Genomic DNA, 26,858 nt, shown 5'->3' on the forward strand with positions numbered 1-26,858 from the left:
CTATTATTCTTAAACCTATCTAGAAACTAATTTCCCTAGACCTACCATTATGTTTACTATTTATTTCAGATTCAATTTTCACTATACATACTTTTCATTACTGTTTCTATCTCTTACTTGTTATACTCATATTACACAAAAAATCTTTTTTCGTATTCTCTATCCCACCTGATACCATATTCCTTACTTTCCTAATTCTTAGTCCTTACATGTAACATGGTTAATTCAGATTCCTTGCTCACTTTGCTATTTACATCACTTCACTAATTAATTTACTGACTTTACATTTCTTACACTTCACATAATTTAAACGACTCATGCACTTATCTTTCATTATTCTACACTGTGTCTTTCCGTGTCCTTTCTTTTCTCATCATCACTTTGTCTATTTCATCCTACTATTTATCGCTCAAAACCTATTTAAATCTAGATCTAATTTCCTATCCCTCATACTACGTTTACTGTTTATTTATTCCAGGTTCAATTTTCACTACAACTATTCCAACCATTTCAACTTTTCTTTCCTACTTCTTAGACTTTATTGGCATGTATCATGATTACTTCCTATTCCTAGCTCACCTTATTTCTTATATCACTTCATTATTTCAATTATTACCTTTACACTATATTATACACATCACAACCTTTGTAACATTATGATCTTCTCACTTTTTTTTCATTTTTTCTTTTCAATATCCTTTGCCACTTTTTCCCCCCACTTACACACCATTTTCTTAAATTGTATGTTGCTTTTCTTTCCTATTACATCTTTGCTTCCCATTGTCAGTGCTTCTCTTACTATTCGACCTATTTCTTCTTTTCTCTTTATCTTCATTCCCGGCCTTCTCTGGATTCTTCACCAGCTGATAGTCTTTATTCCCCTCTCCTCTTGCTCAGCCTTGAGATGACGTCAACAATGTTTTCTCCCAAGTCTCGAAGCCTCTATTCCTCACTTTTCCTGACGTCATTCCCTCCATTCATTATCTTCACTGTCATGCCAGTTGAGGATATGGTATGTAAACAATGGTGAGTAGAAATGACAGTTGAAGACAATGATAATCGAAGCTCTATTGTACAGTATTAGGAATGTGTCGTGACCATAAATAGGTTGGACATTGTACTCTACTTTGTGTATACAAGAACATTTTATGTGGGCCACATGTGCAGCATCATTTAAGAGGAATTCGTTATACTTTTATGATCACATAATGCTATCTAAAGAAAGACTGTTAAATTCTGAACTGGATGAGCAAATCTACATTGCTGCTTTCGGTTGCAAAACGGTATTTGTCGAATACAGGGGGGAGAGCCATTAATCCTTCCCATTGAAGGCTTTAAGGAACCAACCTGGACAAATACCCAATGTCCCATCCCTACCTTCCCGTGGTGCAGCTGTTAGTAAGCATAATTTTACAAGCTGAACTAAAGGGAGGGGCTACTCATCAATTAGCACTGGTCAGCTTGATGAGTTAATGACCGAATTTGGTATAATTTTCCTCTATTCAATACCTAATTCTCTCTTTCCCCTTTCCTATCCAGTCCTCTGACTGAACTCTTACTTTCTTCGATCCCGACAGTATTAGAGCATTCGAGGCCTAGGGGTTCATTTCACTTTCCTTCCTACCCTTCCTACTTTTCTGTTCCTAGTGCTGACCTGCTATGGCACTAAAATCGTCCTCCTGTGGCTTAAGGAGGGAAAGTTGGTGATCAACAAGATCTCCCAACTAGGTCCAGTGGACCCGTCGACCAACAGCAGGTGTGGTCCTCCAGACATTCTGGGGGTTGTGTGTGAATGAAGTAGCCACCAAAACATTAAAATATGGTGTTCACTTAAATCGGCTACAACTTGCCATTTTTGTCCATTGTGCAACTCAAATCACGAAATGGATTCAGAACATCTCAAAATCTGTGCGTCAGTGGCTAACCATGACAATATCTTTGAAAAATATTGGAGTGCAAGAGGTCAAATGACTTTATTGTCAAATGCCTGGCATTCGACGACGACGACGACGACGACATTGCTTTCAGTTCATTCAGAAAAATGGTCACGACATACATTCCTAATACTGTACAATAGAGCTTCGATTATCATTGTCTTCAACTGTCACTTCTATTCATCATTGTTTACTACATACCATATTTACACATTATCGTCAAATTAAGAGTTTTTCTAGCAATTAAGTGTAGCCTAACACTTTGAACGTGAGTGTATTATTAAATATTTCTTGCCTTGAGTTCATTGGTCCATTTTTTTTCGCCCTATATATAGAGTATTTTGTTGGTTTGCAAATTATCTTCTATTTAAAAACTTTTCCTTTTTGAGCTGGAATGAATATGTAACAAACATGTTATGCTACTGTTTTTATCTTAATTTTAGAGACTATTTCATCTTTAATAAAGTGTAATTGTAATAAAGGAAAACATAAAAGTCTGCAGGCTGGCTACAATTTTATTTAATTTTAAATTATTCATATAACTAAAGGTTTTAAAATCCAGTATGGAGATGAATGACATACATACTGTAGCACAATATGTTATTCTATTATAATTATAATGCCTAACAAAATACCTGTAAAACACCATCCCACGTTTGAATGCCATCACTTGATTTCACAGGGATAGTTCCCTCTCCAGACTCAATTTTCGTCCTCAATTGTCCGCGTGCCTTTCTGTTTGGATGCTTGTCAATTGAATCATCTTGAGTTACAGCTTCATGGGGAGAGAAGATCCTTCAACACAAAACAGTAAATAATCAAAACATTAAACATGAACATTCAATGCAGGTAATAATGCTGTCTAGAAACCTTGTTATGAAATGTGTTTTAGCTCTTCATTCATAAGAAATAACATAGTTAGTTATAATTTTTCTGCAAATTTAATATCTGTAAACGTATGATTGGTAACTTATAAGTTTGATAATAGCTCTAGAAATGGCCAACTGCTGCACTCCTGGACTCCTTTAGTCTGAGTCAAGAATTAATTTCTGACATGGGAGTAGTGTAAGATAGAACTCATTATCCCCGATAATATAAAGGGTTGGCAGAATCCAGGACAGATGATACTGCATACCTTAATGTGACTACACATTTTAATTAATTCGATTTATAATACAACTAATTTTATTAGTTTTATGTAGTTCAACTAATTTTATAGAGCTGCAAAACGGTATTTGTCGAATACAGGGGGGAGAGCCATTAATCCTTCCCATTGAAGGCTTTAAGGAACCAACCTGGACAAATACCCAATGTTCCATCCCTATCTTCCCGTGGTGCAGCTGTTAGTAAGCATAATTTTACAAGCTGAACTAAAGGGAGGGGCTACTCATCAATTAGCACTGGCCGAATTTGGTATAATTTTCCTCTATTCAATACCTAATTCCCTCTTTACCCTTTCCTATCCAGTCCTCTGACTGAACTCTTACTTTCTTCGATCCCGACAGTATTAGAAATTCGAGGCCTAGGGGTTCATTTCACTTTCCTTCCTACCCTTCCTACTTTTCTGTTCCTAGTGCTGACCTGCTATGGCACTAAAATCGTCCTCCAATGGCTTTAGGAGGGAAAGCTGGTGATCAACAAGATCTCCCAACTAGGTCCAGTGGACTCGTCAACCAACAGCAGGTGTGGTCCTCCAGACATTCTGGGGGTTGTGTGTGAATGAAGTAGCCACCAAAACGTTAAAATATGGTATTCACTTAAATCGGCTACAACTTGCCATTTTCACCACGACAATATCTTTGAAAAATATTGGAGTGCAAGAGGTCAAATGACTTTATTGTCAAATGCCTGGCATTAGAAAACAACAACAACAACTAATTTTATAGAGCCTAAACTTTTTTAATTTTGTTACATTTTACTGGATTATGAAATTTCCTTTGAATTATTTATGAAATCTGAAAAAAATAATGTCATATTATAGCCAATCTAAACAGAAAAAAAAAGTGTGCTTGATACAGTGTTTAAATCCTATCAACTTAAATTAACTTCCAAAGAGAGTAAAAAATAAAATTCTGTATAATACCTAATACATACTGTACAACCTGATAGGAGGACCAGGCGGCATTGACGACAACGTTGAACATAGGTTGGACAGGGTCTTGAAAAAATGACTATGGAATTTTTAAAATAATTTTACAAAAATGACCAAATAATTGTACTTTTCCAAACTTTTTGACATTCTGGGACAAATAAAACTGAATTCAGGACACGCCATTAAAATCCAGAACAATCCTGGGAAATTCAGGATGTTTGATAACCCTGATAATATATAACATATGAAGATGATTACTACAGGGTTGAATTTCAATGTGGACAAAATACTACCATTAAATTTTGCCTTCTACTGCAATTAAACATATGAACCTTGGATCTAATTGAAAGCTTATTGACTATTCGATTATTGATGTGTGAGAAAAAAAAAAGAAATTAGAAGATTAAAAAACATGGATCCTTTGGAAGGTTTCCATTTATCTTCTAGCATAGACTGCTTCTGATTTAAATGTCAACTATTCAAGGCTAAGAGTTGCTGTCAGGAAGTCAAAAGGAGGATAGCAATGGCCAAGAAAGATTTTAATAGAAAAAGGAGATCTTCTGCGGATCCCTAGAAAAAGAACTAAGGAAGAGACTAGTGAAGCACTTTGTGTGAAGTGTGACATTATTATTTTAAACAAAATTGAACATTTCTTTTCCCTTAAAGGGAGTCTTTTGTGAAGATTTCAAGTATAAAAAAAATAAGCATGGGAAACCCAAGATTTAGTCATCCCTTCTATAATGAAAAACGTCTATGATTATGATTTCTCTGATGACAAGGAAGACGAATTGGATTTATTGTCTGTCGAAAGTAGTGCAGTGTAAAAGACACGAACGTTTATTTTGTGTTTAGGAAAATATTTGGGGCTAAGAGGGATGAAGATACACGAGAATGGAGAAAATTACACAATGCAGAACTGCACACATTATATTCTACAGCTAACATAATTAGAGCATTAACTCCAGATGTTTGAGATAAGCAGGGCATGTAGCACATATGGCTGAATCTAGAAATGCATATAGAGTGTTAGTTGGAAGACCTGAGGGAAAAAGATCTTTGGGAAGGCCAAGGCATAGATGAGAGGATAATATTAAAATAGATTTGAGGGAGGGGGAATATGATGGTAGGGACTGGATTAATCTTGCTCAGGATAGGGACCGATGGCAATGAACCTCAGAGTTCCTTAAAAGTCATTTGTAAGTAAGTAAGTAAATAAATAGATAATAATAGTAAATAGGAGTGGAGAGAGACCACAGCCTTGACTAAGTCCTTGATTAACTTGCATTTACTAAGTTATTGGGGACTTGATAATTTTGTAAAATTTCTCATAATGTATGTCTTTGAACTCGAGCATGCTTTTTCAAAATTCAGAAACAAGTTATAAAGTGGATGATTAAATTCCTTCCGTTTTTCCATTATCTGTTTAATTATAAATATGGCGACTACACATGAACGACCTTTTATGAATCCACACTGCTCTTCACTAATTGTTTTAATTCTTCTTGTATAATAGTTACATATATCTTACCAACCCAGCCTGTGCACGTTGTTCACAGGAAGATGAGTCTGTAGCTCATCTATTGTGAGACTGCAATAGCAATGCACTCGCCTGTCAAAGAGCTCTCATCTTTGGAAAATATTTTCCAAAGCATGAAGAGCTATCAACTGTCCCAGTTCGTAGTTTGATTCAGTTCATAAAGAACGTCAAACTATTGGACTGTTAGGATTTTATGATGGGGATGCACAATGGATCTTTCAGGTCGCAGTGCTAGGGCTGTCTTAGCCCTCCTCCTTTTAAATTCAATTCAATTCAATTCAATTCAATTCAATATATATATATATATATATATCTTGGATGCTGTTACTAAAAGTGAAATTCCTCTGTAACTTAATTGAAGCATTTATATTTGTCTCCTTTTTAAATATGGGTATTACTAACGATGTTCTCAAATCCTTTGCTATTGTTTCAAGTGCCCAAATATCATTAAAAAGTTGCACCACTCTGATGTGAAGTTGCTGTCCACCGTATTTCCATTGTTTCACTGGAATTCTCTCTATACTGCTGGCCTATCTGTTACCATCCTCCTTAAAATACCAACATTTATAGTACGAGATATGAAATAAGAATGTAATGTTCCCCAAACAAAAAAAAGTCTAAAGGATAATCCCTAAACTTTTCCCTAATAGATCTGACTTATACTTAACCCAGGACATTAGAAACTAATGAACATTATGAACACAAAGCTCTTTTCTCCTTTTATCACTCAGTGAGTCAAAACACAACAATTTTTTATGAAAAAATTTCTGCTATATTCATGACCTTACAAAATCTAATATACATGACAAAATATTAATCAAAATGCTGTAATCTTGTCAGATTCACGCATAGCAGTTGCATCACAGTTCTCAAAAGTGTTAAAAGTTCTAGATTAAATGGACTGAATACTAGGATAATCTTACAGCAGATCCAGTAATTGTGCAATAAAGAGTAGAAAATCTAAATATTTGTAACAAAAGTCTTTCAAAAAATGTTAAAACACATTTCAATTTTCCTGAGAGTGAGAAATGAAAATATCGCTAGACAAGAAATGAAAAATTATTTTAATCTGGAGCAACACCCCAAGAGCCATGAAAATCTACAGTTACAATGTTCAGATTATGGACAGTCCAAGAGTGCTTAGCTGGCCACCTTCATAGGACAGGAATTTACAAAACACCAAACTGTATTCTGTGCAATCCAAATAAGTAATGAATGTTGACCATCTCAACAGATGTGCAGCCTTATTCATGCACGATACCATCCCTAAAAAATACTGTAATGCAAGAAAACTAGTGGATTTATCACCAAATGTTTAGGCCTTAGAACAACAGTGGATTATTCATCATTACTATATTCCACAGAATTAGCATCCATTTAAAATTTACATTTTCCTTCATCCACATTTTCTCTTTCATCTCACAAAAAATCATCCTCACTTCCATTAAGTACGTTCAAAATTCAAGGTTCTAACAGTTATTCCTACTGGTACCATGTCCCGTGCCTTCAGTAACCACTAATGCACAACTTTTTTGTCTTCCCACTGTTAATGATGCTCCTCATCAGTTCATGTCATTGCCTTTGAATGTTTTATTCAAGAACCCACCTGAAGGTCGTAGCACTTAAGTCAGGGCACTAGGGATAACTGCCAAATCTTTCTTCATCTCTTTTAGGATTTGCTTTATGTAATCCATATATGACCATGCAAACTGTCCCACATAAGCAAAGATGGCTGCTGAAGCAACACACCAACTGTTATCCCAAATCATGCACACCCAATCACAAGCCATATAAGAATCCATCCAACCCTTTTCCATGGATTCGGACATGAATTCCTTTAGTTACTCCTTCAGCACTTTCTTTCTCTTGAATATTATTTAAGTTAGTAGTTATGTTCCATATATTTTTATTACATGCATTACTGTACATTGCACTTTTTCGCACTTCTTTCACCTTTCTTTGTGAGTTTTGAGTTTGTTCACATATTGTAGTATCAGGTGTCTGCCGGTTAGGTTGGTTGGAAACAGCAGAAACTGGTCGAATTGTGTTCCCAGCATACTCAAGGTCGGTCACTGCAAGTCATAACCAGTTTCGTACACAGTTGAGTTATGAGTGTCGTGCTAGTTTGACATGTTTACTGCTCTGTGCATCATTCATTACGTAATACTGTGTGATATGGTGAGAATTCAATATAATTTATAACAAAGAATATTCATTTATGACAGTTGTTGTTGTTTAGTCAACTGTCCAAAGACAGGTCTGAATCTCACAAGCAATACCAAAAAGGCACTACTCATGAGGCAGCTAAGCCAGGAGATAACGAGATAAGGTAGCCAGTTCCTTTCCCCCTCCACTGCATGCATCACTGATTAGCTACATATTACACTAATCAGACTTCAGATGTATACAAACAATTTTTCTTCCTCTGACACATCTTCAAGTGAGATCTACTGCCTGATAATAGATGTACATATCAGCCAGAACCTCAATCAGAGATATTATGATAGTTATGAGGAAAAAAAATATATTCTTACAAATACTGCAAGAGGAAATTTAATCATAACCATCCTGGGACACATACTCCATTATCACAAATTTTAAGGTACTGAAAAAAGTGCAAAACCATGGTATGTCCTGTGATTTTTATTTGTAGGCTATAATATTATTAAACCTGGTGAGTTTAAAGGAAAATATATGTCAAGTGAGTTTTGCAATACAACAAAATGCACTTCACGCAGTTTCCCGCAATCTTGCAAACATAATTGAAGCATGTTTAAGAGCGCAGAAGGGAACATACCATCTGATTATGTCTAATAAATGATTAAAATAAATACATCAGTAAAGTAAATTATTATTAAAACAATAACTGACATCTGATGGCAAAACAGTAGGCCTACTGGATCAACCTGACATTGGCATTTAATTCATGTTGCAATTTGAAGTAACAAATATCCATTCTTTCTTCTCCAGTTATTAAGCTCGTGTTTTCTTCTCAGAAACCTCTCTAATTGCGCACACTGATAGGTGACCATCGGCGTGGCTCAGTCGGTTAAGGCCCTTGCCTGCAGGTCTGAAGTTGCGTTCGGGCACAGGTTCGATCCCCACTTGGGCTGATTACCTAGTTGGGTTTTTTCCGAGGTTTTCCCCAACCGTAATGTGAATGGACACATGTTATATGGAATTTTTTAACAGCTGTATCTCTGTACCCAATAAAAATTGGACACATTTTTATATGAACTTTTTTATTCAGAACAGTCAATAATATTACCCCCTAAAATATTTACTATTCCTCCTGAAACACCCTGTATAGACATAGAGAAAAAAAAGAGAGAAGGATAGAGAGAAAGAGGGGGAATGAAGGAAAGAGAGACAGAGATCACCACGTGAAAGCTGCATGACTGATGAATTCCCATCACCCGAAATTAGCTGTGTCAAGTCTGTAGTCTATCCTTGACAAGTGACAATAAAATAAATGCATGCCACTTCACTTGCGTCATTCACCCAAAATTCCAATGTTACTGAAGTTAAAACAGTAATACAGTTCAAGATAGCAGTAAGGCTCAAATTACAAGCATGATTCATGAAATATTTTGTACAAAACATATGTGTAAAATATTCGAAGATTCTTTATTCTCAAATTCCTTACAAAAAAATTTAACTTCATGAATTCTACGAATAAATACACTAATATAACCATTACTGTTGAATATCATGGAAGAGCTGCAATTGGATGGCAGAAGGGGTAGAGCACGAGAATATTGGTTGAATGGGGTTCAATGAGCATGCAGAGAAAAGGACTAAGTGGTGATGATGCTATGGACAGGAACTTTTGGCCACAGTAGATTGGTTTGGGTTGAAGGAGAACCACTGTATAATGGAATATTCCTAATAATAAAAAAAAAAAAAACATTACTATAAATATCGAAGTAAACTGTTTAAGTCCACTATATCCCAAGAATTTGCTTCATGACGATTGGTACTTTAATATTGCAATGACAATTATCATGGAAAATGGAAAAGTCTGAAGTTAAATGAACAACTTTCATATTACAGGCTTAATTTTTAATTACTGGTAGCCATAAAGAAGAATAATGTACAGAAGATTTTGACTCTATAACAACATACATACTTACGGAACTGAATGAATATATATATATATATATATATATATATATTTTAAGTACATAAATGTACGCATATTTTTTATTTTTAAAGCATAAACTTCCTCGGTCCAATGAACACGTAACTCCACGAAAATAATAATATGATTATTTTAAGTAGTCTACATATCTACCTCTCTAGAGTTCTAGACTATATAAAATCAAAAGGGAAATCCTAGTTAATCTTTCGAACATTTTCTGATTACATTACATAATCAATCTCCAGAAAGGACAAACAAACATACAAATACTAACCTGGCATCACCACAGGGTGCAGTATTTATATACAAATGGAATTTTATATTCTCTTTTAACTGGTAGCCTTTGCTACCATGCCGAGGTACAAAAATGGATTGTTCAGTTGTTTCTGAAATAAAACGATACATTTTTATTAATTTATTTACAAGAATGAGCACAAAAACTTTCACACCTATTTCAACAACAAGTCTTTAACAATATCATTGCCACCACACAGTGCTGATAGAAGTGCTGATTTCGTGGCCAGAAAAAAAAAAAAACGTTATTTCTTAGAAAAATATTTATTCGACACTGAATCTATGACAGTTAAAGCATCTTGTAAGTGTAAATTTATACAGATTGGTTTTAGCATTTTAGTGCAATCCTTCTCGTAAGCTGATATTTATGATCAAGCCCAGTCAGAAAATTTGTGTTCTCTAAAATTGTTCATTCTTTACTGTACTGTGTGTGTGTGTGTGTGTGTTGTATTCAGGTCATATACTAAATACTGGACCATGTATACCATTCACAAGGTTATCCTCTTACATTTTCATTTATTATGTCAGCCCTATCTTGTTATACGAAGGTGGATCGAAAAGTAACGCACAACAATTTTTTGTGGCAACGTATTTCACAGGTAAGCAAAATGAAATAATGCACAAGAAAGCTACAGGTTTTACCTATTCTTCGACATTGGAACCAAGTCTCTCGACACATTTCTCCCATCGTGACACCATATTCAGTACACCTCGTTCATAAAACTCCATTTTTTGGGCATATAGCCATCTGTGCATGACTAATTTCACTTCTTCATCCGAACCAAAGTGTTGTCTTCCTAGAAATTTCTTCATTGGTTCAGAGGTGAAAGTCAGACGGTGTGAAGCCTGGACTGTAAGGTGGGTGATTGTCGCCTTAATGATGCCTCTGACATTGGGTGATGTTGCAGCGGTCACTGGTCAGCTGAAACATGCTTCATCGGCAGACTTCTTCAAAGAACCTGCACCACCTGGAGATGTTGCTATGGTCCAGACAATCAAACGCCATACACCTCCAATATTTCCCTGTGGATTTCACTCGAATTTTTCGTTTTTCGCAAGAAAACAGACAATACCTCACTGCCCTTCAGAAGTGAACGATGGTAGAAAACGCGCCATTTTTACTCAGTAGTTACAGCTCATTCCGCCAGGGTGACATCCAATCAAATCATTGCTGTCTGTAGCACAAGATTCATACTAACTATCTGCCACCTTTGAACATCCTAACCAAAATAGTATTCCATAAAATAATTGTTGTGTGTTACTTTCCGATCTACCCTGATATATTAGAGCTGCTAAAGGTACAACACATTCAAGATTTTCTTGATGAATACAGTTTATGTTTCAAGTTTCAACAGATTTACAGTAAAAGTGCTCTGATATGTTGACTCATATTAGAATGTAAATTGATTGCTATTTATCACTGATCGTGATCGAATGCTTTTGTTTTGCAATATCCTGCACTTTTAGGAGTTATTTACATTTTTTCAGAGAAGTGTCGCGTGAAGAGGAAAGTACTATTTGATACATGGCATGACGAAATCATAAAATTAAACAAGAAAAGCATTGCTCTGTATCAAATATTGAACTTCAGTGATGAAGACAATCTTCCAGGTGATTATTTATACAATTTGAAATTAAATTTGAAGATTTTTGTCATAGCAAGATGGCAACAAATCTACAGGCTATTAGACAATTTTTGTCTAGAAATTCTCGTTGGCTTTTGAAGGATTTTGAATTCCTTAAATGGAAATCTTCTGCTTCTACAACATGTTCAAGACATGATTCAGGTCGTCCTGCTCTTTCTTTCGAAGCAAAATCAGAAAGATCGAAGCGTAAAGTAGCATTAAAGTTATCCTCTGATTATTATCAACAACAGGTTGATGTTATGGTTAAAGCTGCAAGCGCGGCTGCCAGATCAATAGGACAATTAGATGTTGCTGTGGTGTTACAGGAAGAGAATAAAACCCCCACTAAGCCAACTCAAATGAAAAAATACTGTTTGATTCCAATAATCGATCACCTACATCTTAAAGTGATTATAAGATTATATGTAAAAATCATAATGCCAATATTTCCATCTTGTGCAACTCAAACCAAGAAATGGATTCGGAACACCTCAAAATCTGTGCTTCAGTGGCTGGCCATGATAATATCTTTGAAAAATATTGGAGTGCAAGAGGTCAAATGACTTTATTGTCAAATGCCTGGCATTAGAAAACAACAACATATTTCCATCTTTATCAAAGCATTAATGAAGCAAAACTTTCATGCAGATCATACAAATTAGTGTTACATGAGCTGAAATTCCCTTAAATCTCTTGCTGAAACACAATGCTAACAGATTAGTTTCATTTAAGGAAGGAGTAACACTACGAGACATGTTAATAAATAATAGCGAATTCTGCAATTTTGAATTACTGTAGTCTATAGCTATGGATTTGATAGAAATTTAGGCCAAGCACAATACAAACAGAAATTCACACATTCCGAGTCAGTAAGCCGTGGTGAATTTGAGTATATATTGTTTGCAACAACTACAGTTCCATTGCGAATGATTAGTTCATCACTGAATATTATTTGAAACAACCAAGTCCTCCAGAAAGATTCTGTCACCCTTCGAAATTGCAACATATCAAAGAAATGAAAGAGCATGCCCTGCAAGAGAAGGCTAATATCGACAAACAAATCAATGGGATAAAAATGTTTAAATAATTCTATGCAATGTACTGGTTGGCGAGTTGGTATAGCACTGGCCTTCTATGCCTAAGGTTGCGGGTTCGATCCCGGGCCAGGTCGATGGCATTTAAGTGTGCTTAAATGCGACAGGCTGATGTCAGTAGATTTACTGGCATGTAAAAGAACTCCTGCGGGACAAAATTCCCGCACATCTGGCGACGCTGATATAACCTCTATAGTTGCGAGTGTCGTTAAATAAAGCATAACATTCATTCTATGCAATGTAAAATTCTTCTCATATAATATGAACTTAATTGATAGGAGAAAATTAAACATTCTAACAAACACAAAATCTAACCAAACATGCGGGGTTTGTAAAGCAAAATTTTGCAATTTAAACACACAAAAACCTTAGATTCATATGTATTTGTGCCTAAACATGAAACATTATAACATGGAATCAATGCTCTTCATCTCTGGTTTCGAATGTTTAAATACATTACATATGTTCCATATCGAATTGAAATAAAAACTTGTCAAATTAGAGGTAATTAGAGGAATTTATAAGCTTACATATTGACAAATCCTAGTCAAATGGGATAAAGTATACATGAGAGAGAGAGAGAGAGAGAGAGAGAGAGAGAGAGAGAGAGAGAGAGAGAGAGAGAGAGAATTTCATGCGAGGAAGAAATTCTTAGACTCCGAATTTGACATATATTTTCAACAGAGCTTGAAAACTTAAGAAAAGTGGGCAATTATAGACTTAAAAAAATTATAAACGGTTCTATTTTCAACATTCCAAATAAAGAAAATGATAAAAATTGATGTTTTAAATTTTGGCCACAAATAAGATCATTCTATCCCATTGTGCATCATAGTCATCATTATCGTCACTGTCATCGTCGTCGTCGTCGTCGTCATCGTCATCGTCATCGTCATCGTCATCGTCATCGTCATCATCATCATCATCATCATCAGGGATAATTAATAAAGCCAATTTAAATACTTTCCTCACACATAAGTATATTAACATTTACAATAATTTTATAAGCTAATTAATTTTGTGCATCTTAGGTTGTCTATATGCGTTATGTTATCCAGGTCGCAATAAATCCCCATAAAGAATTCTGTGTTTATATCTAAAACAAACAGTAACAGTTTACAGTAAATAATATCAACAATATTAAAATAAATATTGCATAATATGTGAATTATCGCAACAAAAAGTCTAACTTCTACATGTATTTCATGGAATAAACACTCCTGAATTCTAAAACACCACGAAAATAATATGTAGACAACAATTAATAAAGGGAATATTTCTATCATTTCAATTCAATCAAGTATTATTTGTTGTACAATTATTATTTTCAAATGAAAACCATTTACTCTATCAATTATACCTTTACTCTGTGATATGAATGTTGGCAAAAACATAACCATCAAACTCCACCGGGCATTCGATTACTAATATAAGCTCCCTAGTAAACCTGCAACAATCTCTACAATGCTTCGGTTTTCTTTTGTGCAATGGCAGGTATGTGACATTGCATCATTCACCCACGTGTCCCCATCTATGAATGATGTGTCACAGCTGCAGTTCTTTTTGCTGCCATAGGCATTGTCCTCAGTGCACCATGGGAGTCGCTGCATAGTGTGGATAACTAATGGAACAGTGCTGGAATGCTGGTAGTGGAAACAGGAGTACCTTGCAAAAACCAACCATCTTTGTCCACCACAAACTCCACTTTGATCCATCAGAATTCGTACCCCTGTTACCAGTGTAAAAGCCAACACACTAGCCATTCAACTGTATGCCAGTCTCTATAAAATACTTATATTTAGTCACGAAACTTACAAAAGGCATGAAACTGAATTTAATAAGCATCAACTATTGAGGATTATATAAAAAGTCAAAGAGCTACAGTAGCGTGCAAATTAATCTGAAAAACGTAATTACTTATGCAAAAACACTCAAACGGGATAAAAAAAAGGATCTAAGACATACCTCAGTAATCTATATGGCCTCCCTTGTTCCTAATAACAGCTCTGAGACGATTTGGCATGGATTCCACTAATTTCCCACAAATATTCTTCATTTCTTCATCGCGAAACCATACACCAATGAGGGCAGAAATCATCTTCTCCTTTGTAGAACAATCCATTTTTTGCATTCTTCTTTTGCAAATTGACCACAAGTTCTCAATGGGGTTGATGTCAGGTGAGTTGCCTGGCCAGGGGAGTACCTGAATATTCTTCTTGTTGAAGAATTCTGTAGTTTTTCGAGATGTATGGCATGGTGCCAGGTCTTGTTGGAACACACCTCTGCCATCCGGAAATGATTTTTGCAGCTGGGGTACGATTCTGGTTTGCAATAAGTGAATATATTTGTCAGAATTCATCATTCCCTTGATAGGTATTAATGGTCCAGGCCCTTCATGTGTAAAACAACCCCAAAACATTACTTTAGGGGGGTATTTGGGTGCTTGTTGGAGATGAGCTGCTGTTACTTTTTTGGATCCTTTCCGTACGTAAGAAACACGGTGGCTGTGGACCTCGAAATGAGACTCATCATTCACTGTCCAGTGTTGATGTAATTTTGCCCACATTAAGCGTTTTTTGCACATAACAGGGGTTAGCAGTTGCTTCTTAATAGGCTTACGAGCCCTTCATCCAGCTTCCAAAAGCCTACGCCGCACTGTTGTGACGTGAATATTCGCCCCAGTGGTAGCCATTAACTCGCAGGTTAAGTCGACAGCAGTTAGTCTAGGATTTAATTTACTTTTCCTGACAACTGAACGATCATCTGCAGATGAAGTCTTCCTTTTCTGGCCACAGTTTCCTTTTTTTCTGGGGTGTGATGGATCCAGTCTCCCTGTATCGTTTTATGATCGAATTAACAGTAGCCAAACCGATGTGACATTCTGCAGCAATTTGCCTCTGTGTCATAGAAGAATGCTCTGCTAATGTTATAATTTTAGACCGTTTTCGTGGAGTTGTATCCATTTGTGAAGACGACAGAATGTACACAGGATTGCAGTATTAAGTCTTCAACACAACTGAAATGCTTATAAGTACAAAACGACAGGCAAAATGTCACATTATTATAAAAAAAATGGCAGACCTTCAACAATGGAATTACACGTACTACAGATGTCAATTAAAGCGGTATGAGCAGCTGTGAGGCCAACAATGACAGCAAATGTAAAAATATGTCGTGTTCAGATTAATTTGCACACTGTACATTAAATCATTAATGGCTAGAGAACTCCTATCCAGGGACAGGAATTTCAGAGAAAATTTCTCAAAATAATGTTTTGGTGCATTCTGACTTGAAAACAATTCTGATTAGCTTTCACGAAATATTTACAGATTTTAAGCATATTTGTACAAAATTTAAAAGCATACATAAATGAGTAAATGTTTGTTTGTACTGTCATAAGACCTACAAACTATAATCATTTAACAGGTGTGTAATGTGCAACATTAATACCCCATACAAAAACTAAAAAAACAATAAATAAAATGTGATTAAACTACAAACCTGAATTCATATGCATTTCCAGCTGGGAGTAAATAAAATCACAGAGACAACGACGTGCAATGATCTCAGCATGAGTATCATTTAAAGACGCTCCTCGCACACTCATATGTTCTCCATTAATACATTTGGTGCCTGTTGCAACTGATATCACTTTTGCATCTTCCATTTGTGGCCCTGTGGTCATCACAATACCTGCTAGGACCTTCCTTCTTGAATGCATTGGTTGCCCTTCAATTAAAGTTGTGAATTTGCTTATCACCAATCTGAAATCATAACATATCATTATCAAAAGTATTATCAGGGACATGGTCTATCAACTTCACTAACATTGTCTTTCATTACTTCTCGTATGTCCTATTCAGCATGATTTCTTGATATCTTGTGACCATTTTTTTTTTTCCTGATTTTAATGGTAAATGTGAACCAATACTAGAATGTACTTCCCACTTGCTGACTTCAGCTGACAGGCGAACATTCTCATGGGGGCAGATAAAAAAGTTAATTTTGTTTCTTCCACCATGTTAATAATGTTAAAACAAGTGCTTATACAAATTTTTGCCACTTGACGGCAATAATTTGATTTTCCCTGGGGCCATTGAAAAAAAAAAAAACATAATTTTATGGAAAGATTAATTATTGAAACAGATACAGCAATTGTTGCGCTATTTTTCAACATAATCCTCATTGAAACTGAGACATTTGTCATACCACAGCATCAATATTTGTCTCCTTATGTCGTGTTGTGCACCTCTCTGTTGATCCCAAGGTATGACAAATGTCTCAATTCCAATGGGGAATATGTTGAAAAATAGAGCAAGAATTGCTGTATCTATTCTAATAAATCTTTCCATGAAATTGTGCTTTTCTTCTGTAAACGGCCCCAGGGAAAATCACTTTCTGGACGGCCTCGTAATTGCAGCCGAGTGGCCAAAATTTGTATAAGCACTTCTTTTGACATTATTAACATGGCGGAAGAAAAAAAAATTAACTCTTATATATCTGCCCCCATCAGAATGTTTGCTTGTGAGTTCTAGCTCCTCTCCTGAAGGATGACTCATGTGATAATAGCAGACATCTTCACCCACCAGGCAGTCCCTGGTTTTCATCAGTCTATGTTCGTTTTTCAAAACTCATACGTGTATTTTTGTTGTGATGACTTTTCATCTTACTACTGAACAGTGTATTTTCGTGTCTTGAAAGTTCATTATGTATAAATCTGCAGAAAGACTTACAAGAGAGATTTGTAAACAATTTCCCAGAGTGCGAGTTTTAACCTCTCCTGGGATTCATAAACTGGTGAATAAATGCAAACAACAGGTTAAGTGCTGAATAAAAAGGTTGGAAAAAAAAAACCCAGTGTTAATGTGTGAAAATCTCCAGACATTAGTGAATATCTCAAACAATGTCCTAGAAAACCCTTAAATAAATCTGCATAGCAAGCAAGCAAGCACTTCTTATTTTTCTACTCAAAATGAAACAAAGATCTAACATTTAGACTTTACAAAGTGACTAAAATACAAAGTTTAAGTTCTAAAGATCCCACTGCCAGAATTGCTCATTGCAATTGGTTTCTTCAATCAGTAGACAGTGGTATCTTAAACCTCAATTAGTGTTGATTTCTGATAAACACTTAGAGCATCTGCTGAAATGTAGTAAGCTGGATTACTTACTTACAAATGGCTTTCAAGGAACCCAGAGGTTCACTGCTGCCCTCACGTAAGCCCGCCATCAGTCCCTATCCTGAGCAAGATTAATTCAGTCTCTATCATCATATCCTACCTTCCTCAAATCGATTTTAATATTATCCTCCCAGCTACGTCTCGGCCTCCCCAAAGGTCTTTTTCCCTCCGGTCTCCCAATTAACACACTATATGCATTTCTGGATTCGCCCATATGTGCTACATGCCCTGCCCATCTCAAACGTCTGGATTTAATGTTCCTAATTATGTCAGGTGAAGAATACAATGTGTGCAGTTCTGTGTTGTGTAACTTTCTCCATTCTCCTGTAACTTCATCCTCTTAGCCCCAAATATTTTCCTAGGAACCTTATTCTCAAACACTCTTAATCTCTGTTCCTCTCCCAAAGTGAGAGTCCAAGTTTCACAACCATACAGAACAACCAGTAATATAACTGTTTTATAAATTCTAACTTTAAGATTTTTTGATAGTAGACTAGATGACTGGAATAATTTTTTTTAAATTCCATTTATTAATACTAGCAGTTCTTTTGTTAGTGCATGCTCATTGGGGTTATTTTTCTCCGTAAGAGTGCATGGAATAGTCTAATTTCTTATGCTATCACTTGTCAGGAGGCAAAATGCGGGAATTACAAGACAACAGTAAGAATCACTCTGTATGTACTGGATTGTCTTGGACTTACAGTAAGGCATATCACTCTTAGAAAACACATGCACGTAATGGAACTGTATGATGGAAACCCCAAACAGCCAGAAGGAAAGACTATCTGCCATGTGACCTATTACTATAATTCAGTAAGCCTATCAATTTTTCGGCTTTAGGGATGGATAATAATAATAATAATAATAATAATAATAATAATAATAATAATAATAATAATAATAATAATAACAACAACAACAACAACAATAATAATAATAATAATAATAATAATAATAATAATAATAATACAGTGAAACCTGTACAAATCAGAACCTGAATAATCCGGAATCCTGTCTATTTCGGAATTTATTGGTCCTGAGGAAATTCGTATGTTTTATGTGTAATTTTTTCTCAACAAAACAGAAACTGTCCAATGCGGAAATGGAAACTGTCTGTTAATGTTCAAAACGGAAATAATATTTTGAACACACTACTTTAATGTAAACTATATTTTGAAATAGTGTGTAATTTTAAGGAATGTACGAAATATGTACAGTAGGTCACTAAGATAAAAAGTTTTCTTTGCAAACTTTTAGAGGGTGCGAGGATGTGTTGGCCTATCGGTCATAAATTTTATTACCCTGTTGACTAGGGAGACGAGCCCCTTCAAAGATTTTCTATGCTACTCACCCATGTTCTGTCACAGCTGAGTGAAGCGTAAGTGTAGTGATTTCGTGGTAAAAAAAGAAGTCGCGTAAAAATGTGGCACTATCAGTGACGAAGTAAAAATTATCGAGTTACAAGAAAATTAGAAACGAAGTGTATGGGGAATAACGAAGTTCAATTGTGTAAAGCTCAGGTGTATGACACTCTTCTTCTGTCCTCAAGAGACACATTTTCATATACAAATATATAGTATGGTATTCACGTCGGTTATTATGTTATTAAATCACCAGTGTCATTAGTAAAATTCTGTGTCACACTTACCTAGCTATATGGTCAGCAAGAACCTGTGGAAGAGCCATCTGTTCAAATGAAACTGGAGGTGCACCAGGTGAGCCCAAATTCCTGTTTGGCTGTAGTGGTGATGGGAATGGCGAAAATGTGACATTGTACAGTTTGGCTAATGCTGCTTTGGCTGCTGCAGCTTTCCCCAGCTTCTTGCTTGGACCTATTATCAAAAGACATGAAAATTATAACACGTGAAATTCAAAATAGATTACAAGCCTACACCAATGCTTAAATGTGGAAAAGGTAACAGTAGTAATGAACATATTGTCTCATAAATACAGAGTGGACCGCTCGAATGTACCTAATTTCAATTGTATGCAACTGGTAAATGATTGAAGATAGAAACCTACAGTAACGTTTATATGAAAGAAAAACTCAACAAGTTTCGATATGCACATCACCATATCTCTACGTGAGCTCCAGCTGTCACTGTGATGATATCGAGGCGATGAACGATTTCTTGCCAAGCACATTCGAGCATGTCTTCTGAAATGATCTCAATAGCCTCTATGATGCGCTCCCGAAGATCACGAAGGTCTCTGACTGGGGTGGCACACACTTTATCTTTGACTAGCCCCAGAGAAAGAAATCAAGTGGTGTTAAATCAGGATCAGCGCCGAGAAGGTCTAGCATCATATTGGCGAATTCCACTCGTTTGGGTTTGTCATCCAGCTCCAGACATTGCATTAACTACACTTTGTATGCATACAGTTGTGCTTCAGTGGCTGGTCATGATAATATCTTTGAAAAATATTGGAGTGCAAGAGGTCAAATGACTTTATTGTCAAACGCCTGGCATTAGAAAACAACAACAGTTTGAGACGTTTGTGGACAATTAGTTGCAATGTTGATTTTGGTACTTGAAGTTCCCGCGAAGCTCTTCTTAATGACTTCCGCGGTCTTTGGTCATATGTGGCTTGAACATCTGTAACCATTTCGTCGGATGTTCTACGACCATCACCATGCTTCTTCAACACCGATCCTGTAGCTAAAAATGTATCGTGCCATTTCTTAATGCTTTTAGCAGTTGGAGCATCATGGTTAAACACTCGCCGAACTCCCTTTGAACTCTAACAATTGATTTAAACTCCGCATACCACAACAGAGTTTGTGCTTTCATCTGCGGTGTCGCCATTTTGACAATCGATACAATCTACGAAAAGAAATCGTGTCTGCGCACAATCTTCTGACAGGATTCAAAATTTGTTCAGTTTTCCTTTCATATAAACGTTACCATAAGGTTCTATCTTCAACCGTTCACCAGTCACATACAGTTGAAATTAGGTACATTCAAGCGGCCCACCTGTATTTTGTTAAGTAAGATGAAGTATTCTTTAACACGCCACTGAGATGCAGAGAACAGAAGAAAGCCTATGCTTGAATCTTGGCACTGAAAGAATCTGATATGGTTAGCATCACAATTTAAACAGCTCTCGCCCTGCCCACAAGACCTAGTACTCTACTCTAGAGAAGAACAGAGGACTGAATGAACTCCACATATACAGAGGTATGGACATATTGCAATCATGATAAACACGATAAAAATAAGAAGAAGCCTTTCTTCTCCTTTTTTTTTTCTTCCAGTTTTCTTGAATTGCATCATAATTGCAACCCTTTGAAGCCACTTTCATTATTGCGAATTAATGCTATAAATGGATTATTACCAAGATAAACTGTATTTTTAGTAAAATATGAACGATAAATCACCTTTTAATTTCAATTTGAATAAATTATTCAGATTTCACTTAGTTCTTCAAGGCAAAAACAGTAACTGGGCCATTCCATGCAAAAAAGTATATTTTTGAACCATGATGTCTCAAAAGTTAAAAATATTGTAGTAGGTTATTCTGTGTGTTCTAAATGTGAATTTCAAGCAATACTATATTTATATCTTTCATAGTTTGGCAGCAATCAGAATTTAAAATATTAGTTTAACAAAGAACACAGTTTCATTCATTGAAGTTTTCTTACTATGTAAAGGAAGATAGAAAAATGATTTCAATGCAATTCGAAAAAGGAGAGCCTTGTTTATAAATGCCCTTAAAATGAAAAAAAATATATATATTTCTAAATAGTTACCCACCGTAAAATAATTTAAAAAATATAAAACACAAAATGCAATTAATTTTTACAGATGAAAAAACATGTGTTTAATTCTATAGGGTATATTGATTCCACTGTGAAAATTTCAGAATGTTGACTTAAATATCATGTCAGTTTTTAATAAAAGGAGCTCAGCAGGTAGGCTCTCCTGTCATACAGAATGTTGCGCGTTTGAGATTACTCATCGTTATGAAGTCTCGCAAATGCTGTGACCACCACATGTAGCAAGTGATTTTCAACCATCGGAACAAAAATTAATAATTTTATTAATTTAATTACTCTCAGGGTTTTTTGAGATAAAGTCATAAAACTTGGGAGATGGATTAGGAATAAGATTTTCTTTAATACGAAAAAAATTCGCATGAATTTAATTTGTTGCATTCGAATATAGAACTATTTCTTTTTTTCAATGAGGTGTTTTTATGAGCATGCCTTAATATTATTCGGATTAGTCTTGTAGGGCCATATTCATAGACTTTTTAGCGCGGGCTTCCGGTGGATGATCAGTGTTTTTCGTATTCATAAACCAGTGTTAGCGATAGGATATGATTTGAATTCTGTACTAGTAACAAGTGGATAGCCGGGTTTAGCTTAGTATGCTCGTAGCGCGTGCTGCGAAATGTCTATGAATAGCACCCTAAGGTATTAAAATACGGTTATTCAGGTTTACAATGGCGTCTGTTTAGTTTCATGGATGGTGTCTAGGATATTTTAAATTATGGATAACATGTAACTGCCACCCATTTTTCAGTCATCCGTATGACTAAAATATTAATGGCATGGCAGTCATAGTTGGCAGTTTAATTTATTTTCATAATAACATTATTATATTAAAAGCCCAAAAAAATTCATGACATCCCTGGCATATTCTTAAAATTTTGTATAGAATGACCCAACTTCATTTTTGGAGAGTCTGGCATACCGTGAACTGCACATGTGCAATATTGATCTTCGCTTTCGTCTGCTACAGAACACCAGAGTATAGCTCTGATATTCTATGACACAGACACAGACACAGACACAGATATTATTCCCAGTTAGGGATGAAGGGAATTACCAGCAGTTTGTACATTTTCGATTGTTGATTTTTAAATTAAAATTAGCCTACAGCTGATTGTCACTGAATTTAAATACGAATGATCATTTAGTGTTACATTGTAATAGTAAAATAGGTCATCCCCAATGTATTACTCTGCACTCTTTTTTTTTGCAGTTTCATGTTTTTTTTTTGTTGGTCTTTTTTCTTTTCTTTTTTTTCTTTCTTTTTTTTTTTTACAACAAAATAATAAACTGCAGTTATGTAATTGATAACTGTAACATTGATCAGGTATGTCCATTACCATATTAAAATATCTTATTTTCATTTAATTACAATTCTCTACATAAAACAGCAAAACAGATTTTTATTTAGTAAACGTTATTTCTCTAAATAATAATTAATGTTATAAAATGGTATTTTTAAAAACATCTCTTATTAGTTTTAATGGCATATTTAAGTGCATATTTCTCTTTAGTGAAATATTTACGTGCATATTTATTTAATTTTAACTGCATATCTGCACGCAAATTTTAACTATATTTGGTGCATAAAAATCCGATGTCACCTTGTAAAGCAAACATACAAATTTAGAATGCAGATTATACAGCAAAGAAATGGAAATTGAAAAATTTAGTTTGCAAACAATTTGGGAAGGTTACAACGAATCAAAACAATTTAGAAGCCTCTCAGTAAAGGATCAATGCCATTTTATACAGATAAGAGACAATCAAATAATTTAGCTGAAAAGAAAAAAGACATGCACAATACGCAACCTGGTTGGAGTGCACCCAACCAAGAGGCAGACAGGCCCTTGCAGGAAATTTCAAAAAAGAAAGAAACTATCAGGCATCGAACCTGATCTCTTTGGGTGTGATACAGACAGGTGCAAGTATCTCAATCTGCATCTTGGGCTTAGTAAAACTTTTAAATGTAAAAAATTACCTGTGCCTTCAAATGTTTCTACATCAATGGTAACAGACATGGTAAACTTGGCATAGGGTTCCCCATCTTCAGACACACATTCAAATTTGATGCCTGGCCGGAGTTCATTAAGAAGCATTACAGGGCTCTTGTCTCCTGGATGAATTGGTATTCTCGGAGAACTGTTGCGACGGGCTGGAGGAAGCATTGGGTGAACTGGTGTGCCATTACCATTCTGAACAGCAGGGGCTTGACCAACAGATGTAGTTTCTGTATTATTAGCATCACCTGTACTAGAGTTAGTACTGTTACCCAACGGCTGGAAAGCATTAAAAAGTGATCCTTCACTTTCTGTTACATCACTTGTGAAGTCCAAATCAGTAATATGCATATTCATTGCTTGCTGGGCTTCAGGAGCGTTCTTGAACTGCACAAATGAACGTAGGGCGGCTTCTGCTGCAGCATGTTTTGCTAGCTTCTTAGATCGTCCTTGTCCTTCAAAAACCTGGCCATTTACCTACGAAAATTGAAAGAACATCTTATTCACTATTTTAATAAACATACACATATTATATTTCATGCGTGAAGAGATTGTGTCTGGAATTTAGTGAAGAGGACATGTGGTTGATGATGTGAAACACATTGAACTGATCAGTGCTTTCCAAGTTTTTAGTTATGTCCATAGATATGGTATGATGATGTTCATTATCATGCAGAAACCAAATGATTAATAAAACCACTGATTTTAGGTCAGAGAACACAGTTCATTGATTAGGTTTGCCACTGAAGTGTTTCAAGAGTATTTGTTTCAGTTATTATGCTTAATTAATGTTTATTTTGCTCTCTTTGGTATGAAGTATATGTTTAAAGTGTGTAAGTGTAACACTAAGTTATTGTATAAATATGCTAGGAACTGTACATAATCTCCTCCCATCACCCAAGTTTCTTAAATGCTTGAATTCTTTTAATATCAGAGGAGAAAAATTCGCTCTGGTGCCAGGGATCGAACCCAGGTCCTTGGTTCTAAGTACCAAGTGCTCTCACCATTGAGCGACACCGAAGTCCAACCCACAGCACCGGATTGAACTCCTCTTCTCCAGTGTTTTTCCCTTTGTGGCTCGACTCCAAGTTGGGCATGTATGTTGACATTTTATTAAGTCAACTGCCATTATACAAGGGGCGCACTCAGTTGAGTGACTTGGTGGCCGGGATTCCAAGTAATGTGCATAGTAATCTGTACAGAAATATGCACTGTTGCTAGAAGAATTTACTAAAGATTATTTCTCCTCTAATATTAATTGTTACCATAACAGATATATTCTGTAGGACCAAAAAAATAATAATCTTTAGTAAACTGAATTCTTTTGCTAAAATATTGGACAAAGGGAAGGGCATTATAACTCTAACCTTAACTACAATCACAAGAATATTTTAAAGAATAAAATGAAAAAGGCACTTTGATTGCCATAAGAAAACAACAACATAAATTATAACCAATAATGACGATAAATATGATAACAGTACAAGTGAGGCACAAATAGAATCATGGATTAAGGCATAACACTGAAAACTGGAAGGTCGCGGGTTCGATTCCCCATGAGGTCATGGATTTTTTCCATTGATGTAATCCTTCCAGCTGCACTATGGCCCTGAAGTTACCCAGCCTCTAACAGAAATAAGTACCAGGGACATTTCCTCAGGGTAAATACGTCCCTACCGCCATCAAATGCTGAGTGTAAAGGTGGGAACACACCACAGTGGTTATCTACTGTATGTTACATAATCGTCTGTAGCTGCATTTAGATTGGCAACAGGCCATGACTGTTTGGCCAAACACCTGCATAGAATTGGAATATATCAGTCCCCTAACTGCCCATTGTGCAACTCAAACCAAGAAATGGATTCGGAACACCTCAAAATCTGTGCTTCAGTGGCTGACCATGATAATATCTTTGAAAAATATCGGAGTGCAAGAGGTCAAATGACTTTATTGTCAAATGCCTGGCATTAGAAAACGACAACATTAATAAAGAAGAAAAGGAAGATGAAAATGACGAACACAAAGGTGAAGAAGATGGCTGTGGTAAAAATGAAAATAATAACGATGATGATGGTGGTGGTGGTGGTGGTGGTGGTGGTGGTTGTGGTGGTGGTGGTGGTGGTGGTGGTGGTGGTGGTGGAGGAGATGATGAGGGTTAATAACGAATAATAAGATAATTATGATGAAAGCAGCGATTATGAAGAAAATTAAAAAAAAAAAAAACGGAAGTAATAAGCAAACAATGATTGAGAGACAGCGGAATGAAAGACGAAATAGAGTAATTTGAGTAGACTTGCTGCATGATCTTTGTCAACCGAAATTTTACTTGGACTCACCAGAATTTGAACTCTAATGAAGAAAACTCACATGCTAGCCTCTTGGCTAAATACTGTACGTTGTTAGAACATTAAGCATGTACAGAAAGAGTTTTTCTTCCCTGGTGGAAAAGATTAAACTTTAAAGTTGAAATGGGAATACAATTTTTGAGAAAGGGATAAGAAATATCTAGTTATTGGAGGAGGTGGGAAAGATATTATATTGCCTCAAGTGATCATCAAGTCTGTTATGCATTTTAAATATTTGGGATCAATAATCCATAAATCAGCTAGCTGCAATGCTGATGTAGATCGAAGAATACTTCAGGCAAGAAGCTCGATAAAAATGCTGAATGGGATTCTATGGAGTAGGAATTTCAGTAGACAAACAAAAAAGAGAATCCTTCACACAGTCATCGAGAGTATTTTAACTTATGGTGCTGGGGATTGGACGTTAGTAGAGAGGCAGAAAAGTAGAATATTGGCAGTAGAGATGGATGGGATCCGAAGAGGGACCAGGATGTCTAGGTTCGAAAGAAGGAGAAATGAAGATGTAAGACAGCTGATGGAAATGGAGGAATCTGTTTTCGAGAGAATTGAGAGACGAACTCTACAATGGTATGGGCATGTCAATAGAATGGATTGTGAAAGACTTCCTAAGACTTTCCTCCATTGGTCACCTTCTGGAAGAAGAAAGTGTGGACGGCCGAGAGCATCATGGAAGTCTGATGTAGTCCAAATGATGAAGCAACATAATCTGAAGGAAGAGGACTGGCAAGACAGTGAAGTATGGAAGATGGGAGTACAGGGTAACTGCTAACAAGTGGAAATACCCTCAAAAGTAAGTAAGGATACATTTTATGATTTTCCT

At 35.8% G+C, this 26,858-nt stretch overlaps 1 protein-coding gene across 1 annotated transcript in view; it reads right to left on the reverse strand.

The window, feature by feature from the left end:
* The window catches only part of Adar (Adenosine deaminase acting on RNA), a 103,526-nt gene that overhangs the window by 27,842 nt on the left and 48,826 nt on the right, over nucleotides 1-26,858 (reverse strand). Inside the window, exons 5-9 of the mRNA XM_069830859.1 lie at nucleotides 23,654-24,149; nucleotides 19,546-19,729; nucleotides 16,219-16,481; nucleotides 9,979-10,090; nucleotides 2,570-2,729 (exon numbers count right to left, since the gene is read on the reverse strand). Of these exons, the coding sequence (XP_069686960.1) occupies nucleotides 2,570-2,729; nucleotides 9,979-10,090; nucleotides 16,219-16,481; nucleotides 19,546-19,729; nucleotides 23,654-24,149 (1,215 nt within the window). The remainder of the gene's footprint in view (nucleotides 1-2,569; nucleotides 2,730-9,978; nucleotides 10,091-16,218; nucleotides 16,482-19,545; nucleotides 19,730-23,653; nucleotides 24,150-26,858) is intronic.

The sequence above is a fragment of the Periplaneta americana genome, chromosome 7 (genome assembly GCF_040183065.1).
Source record: "Periplaneta americana isolate PAMFEO1 chromosome 7, P.americana_PAMFEO1_priV1, whole genome shotgun sequence".
NCBI lineage: Eukaryota > Metazoa > Arthropoda > Insecta > Blattodea > Blattidae > Periplaneta > Periplaneta americana.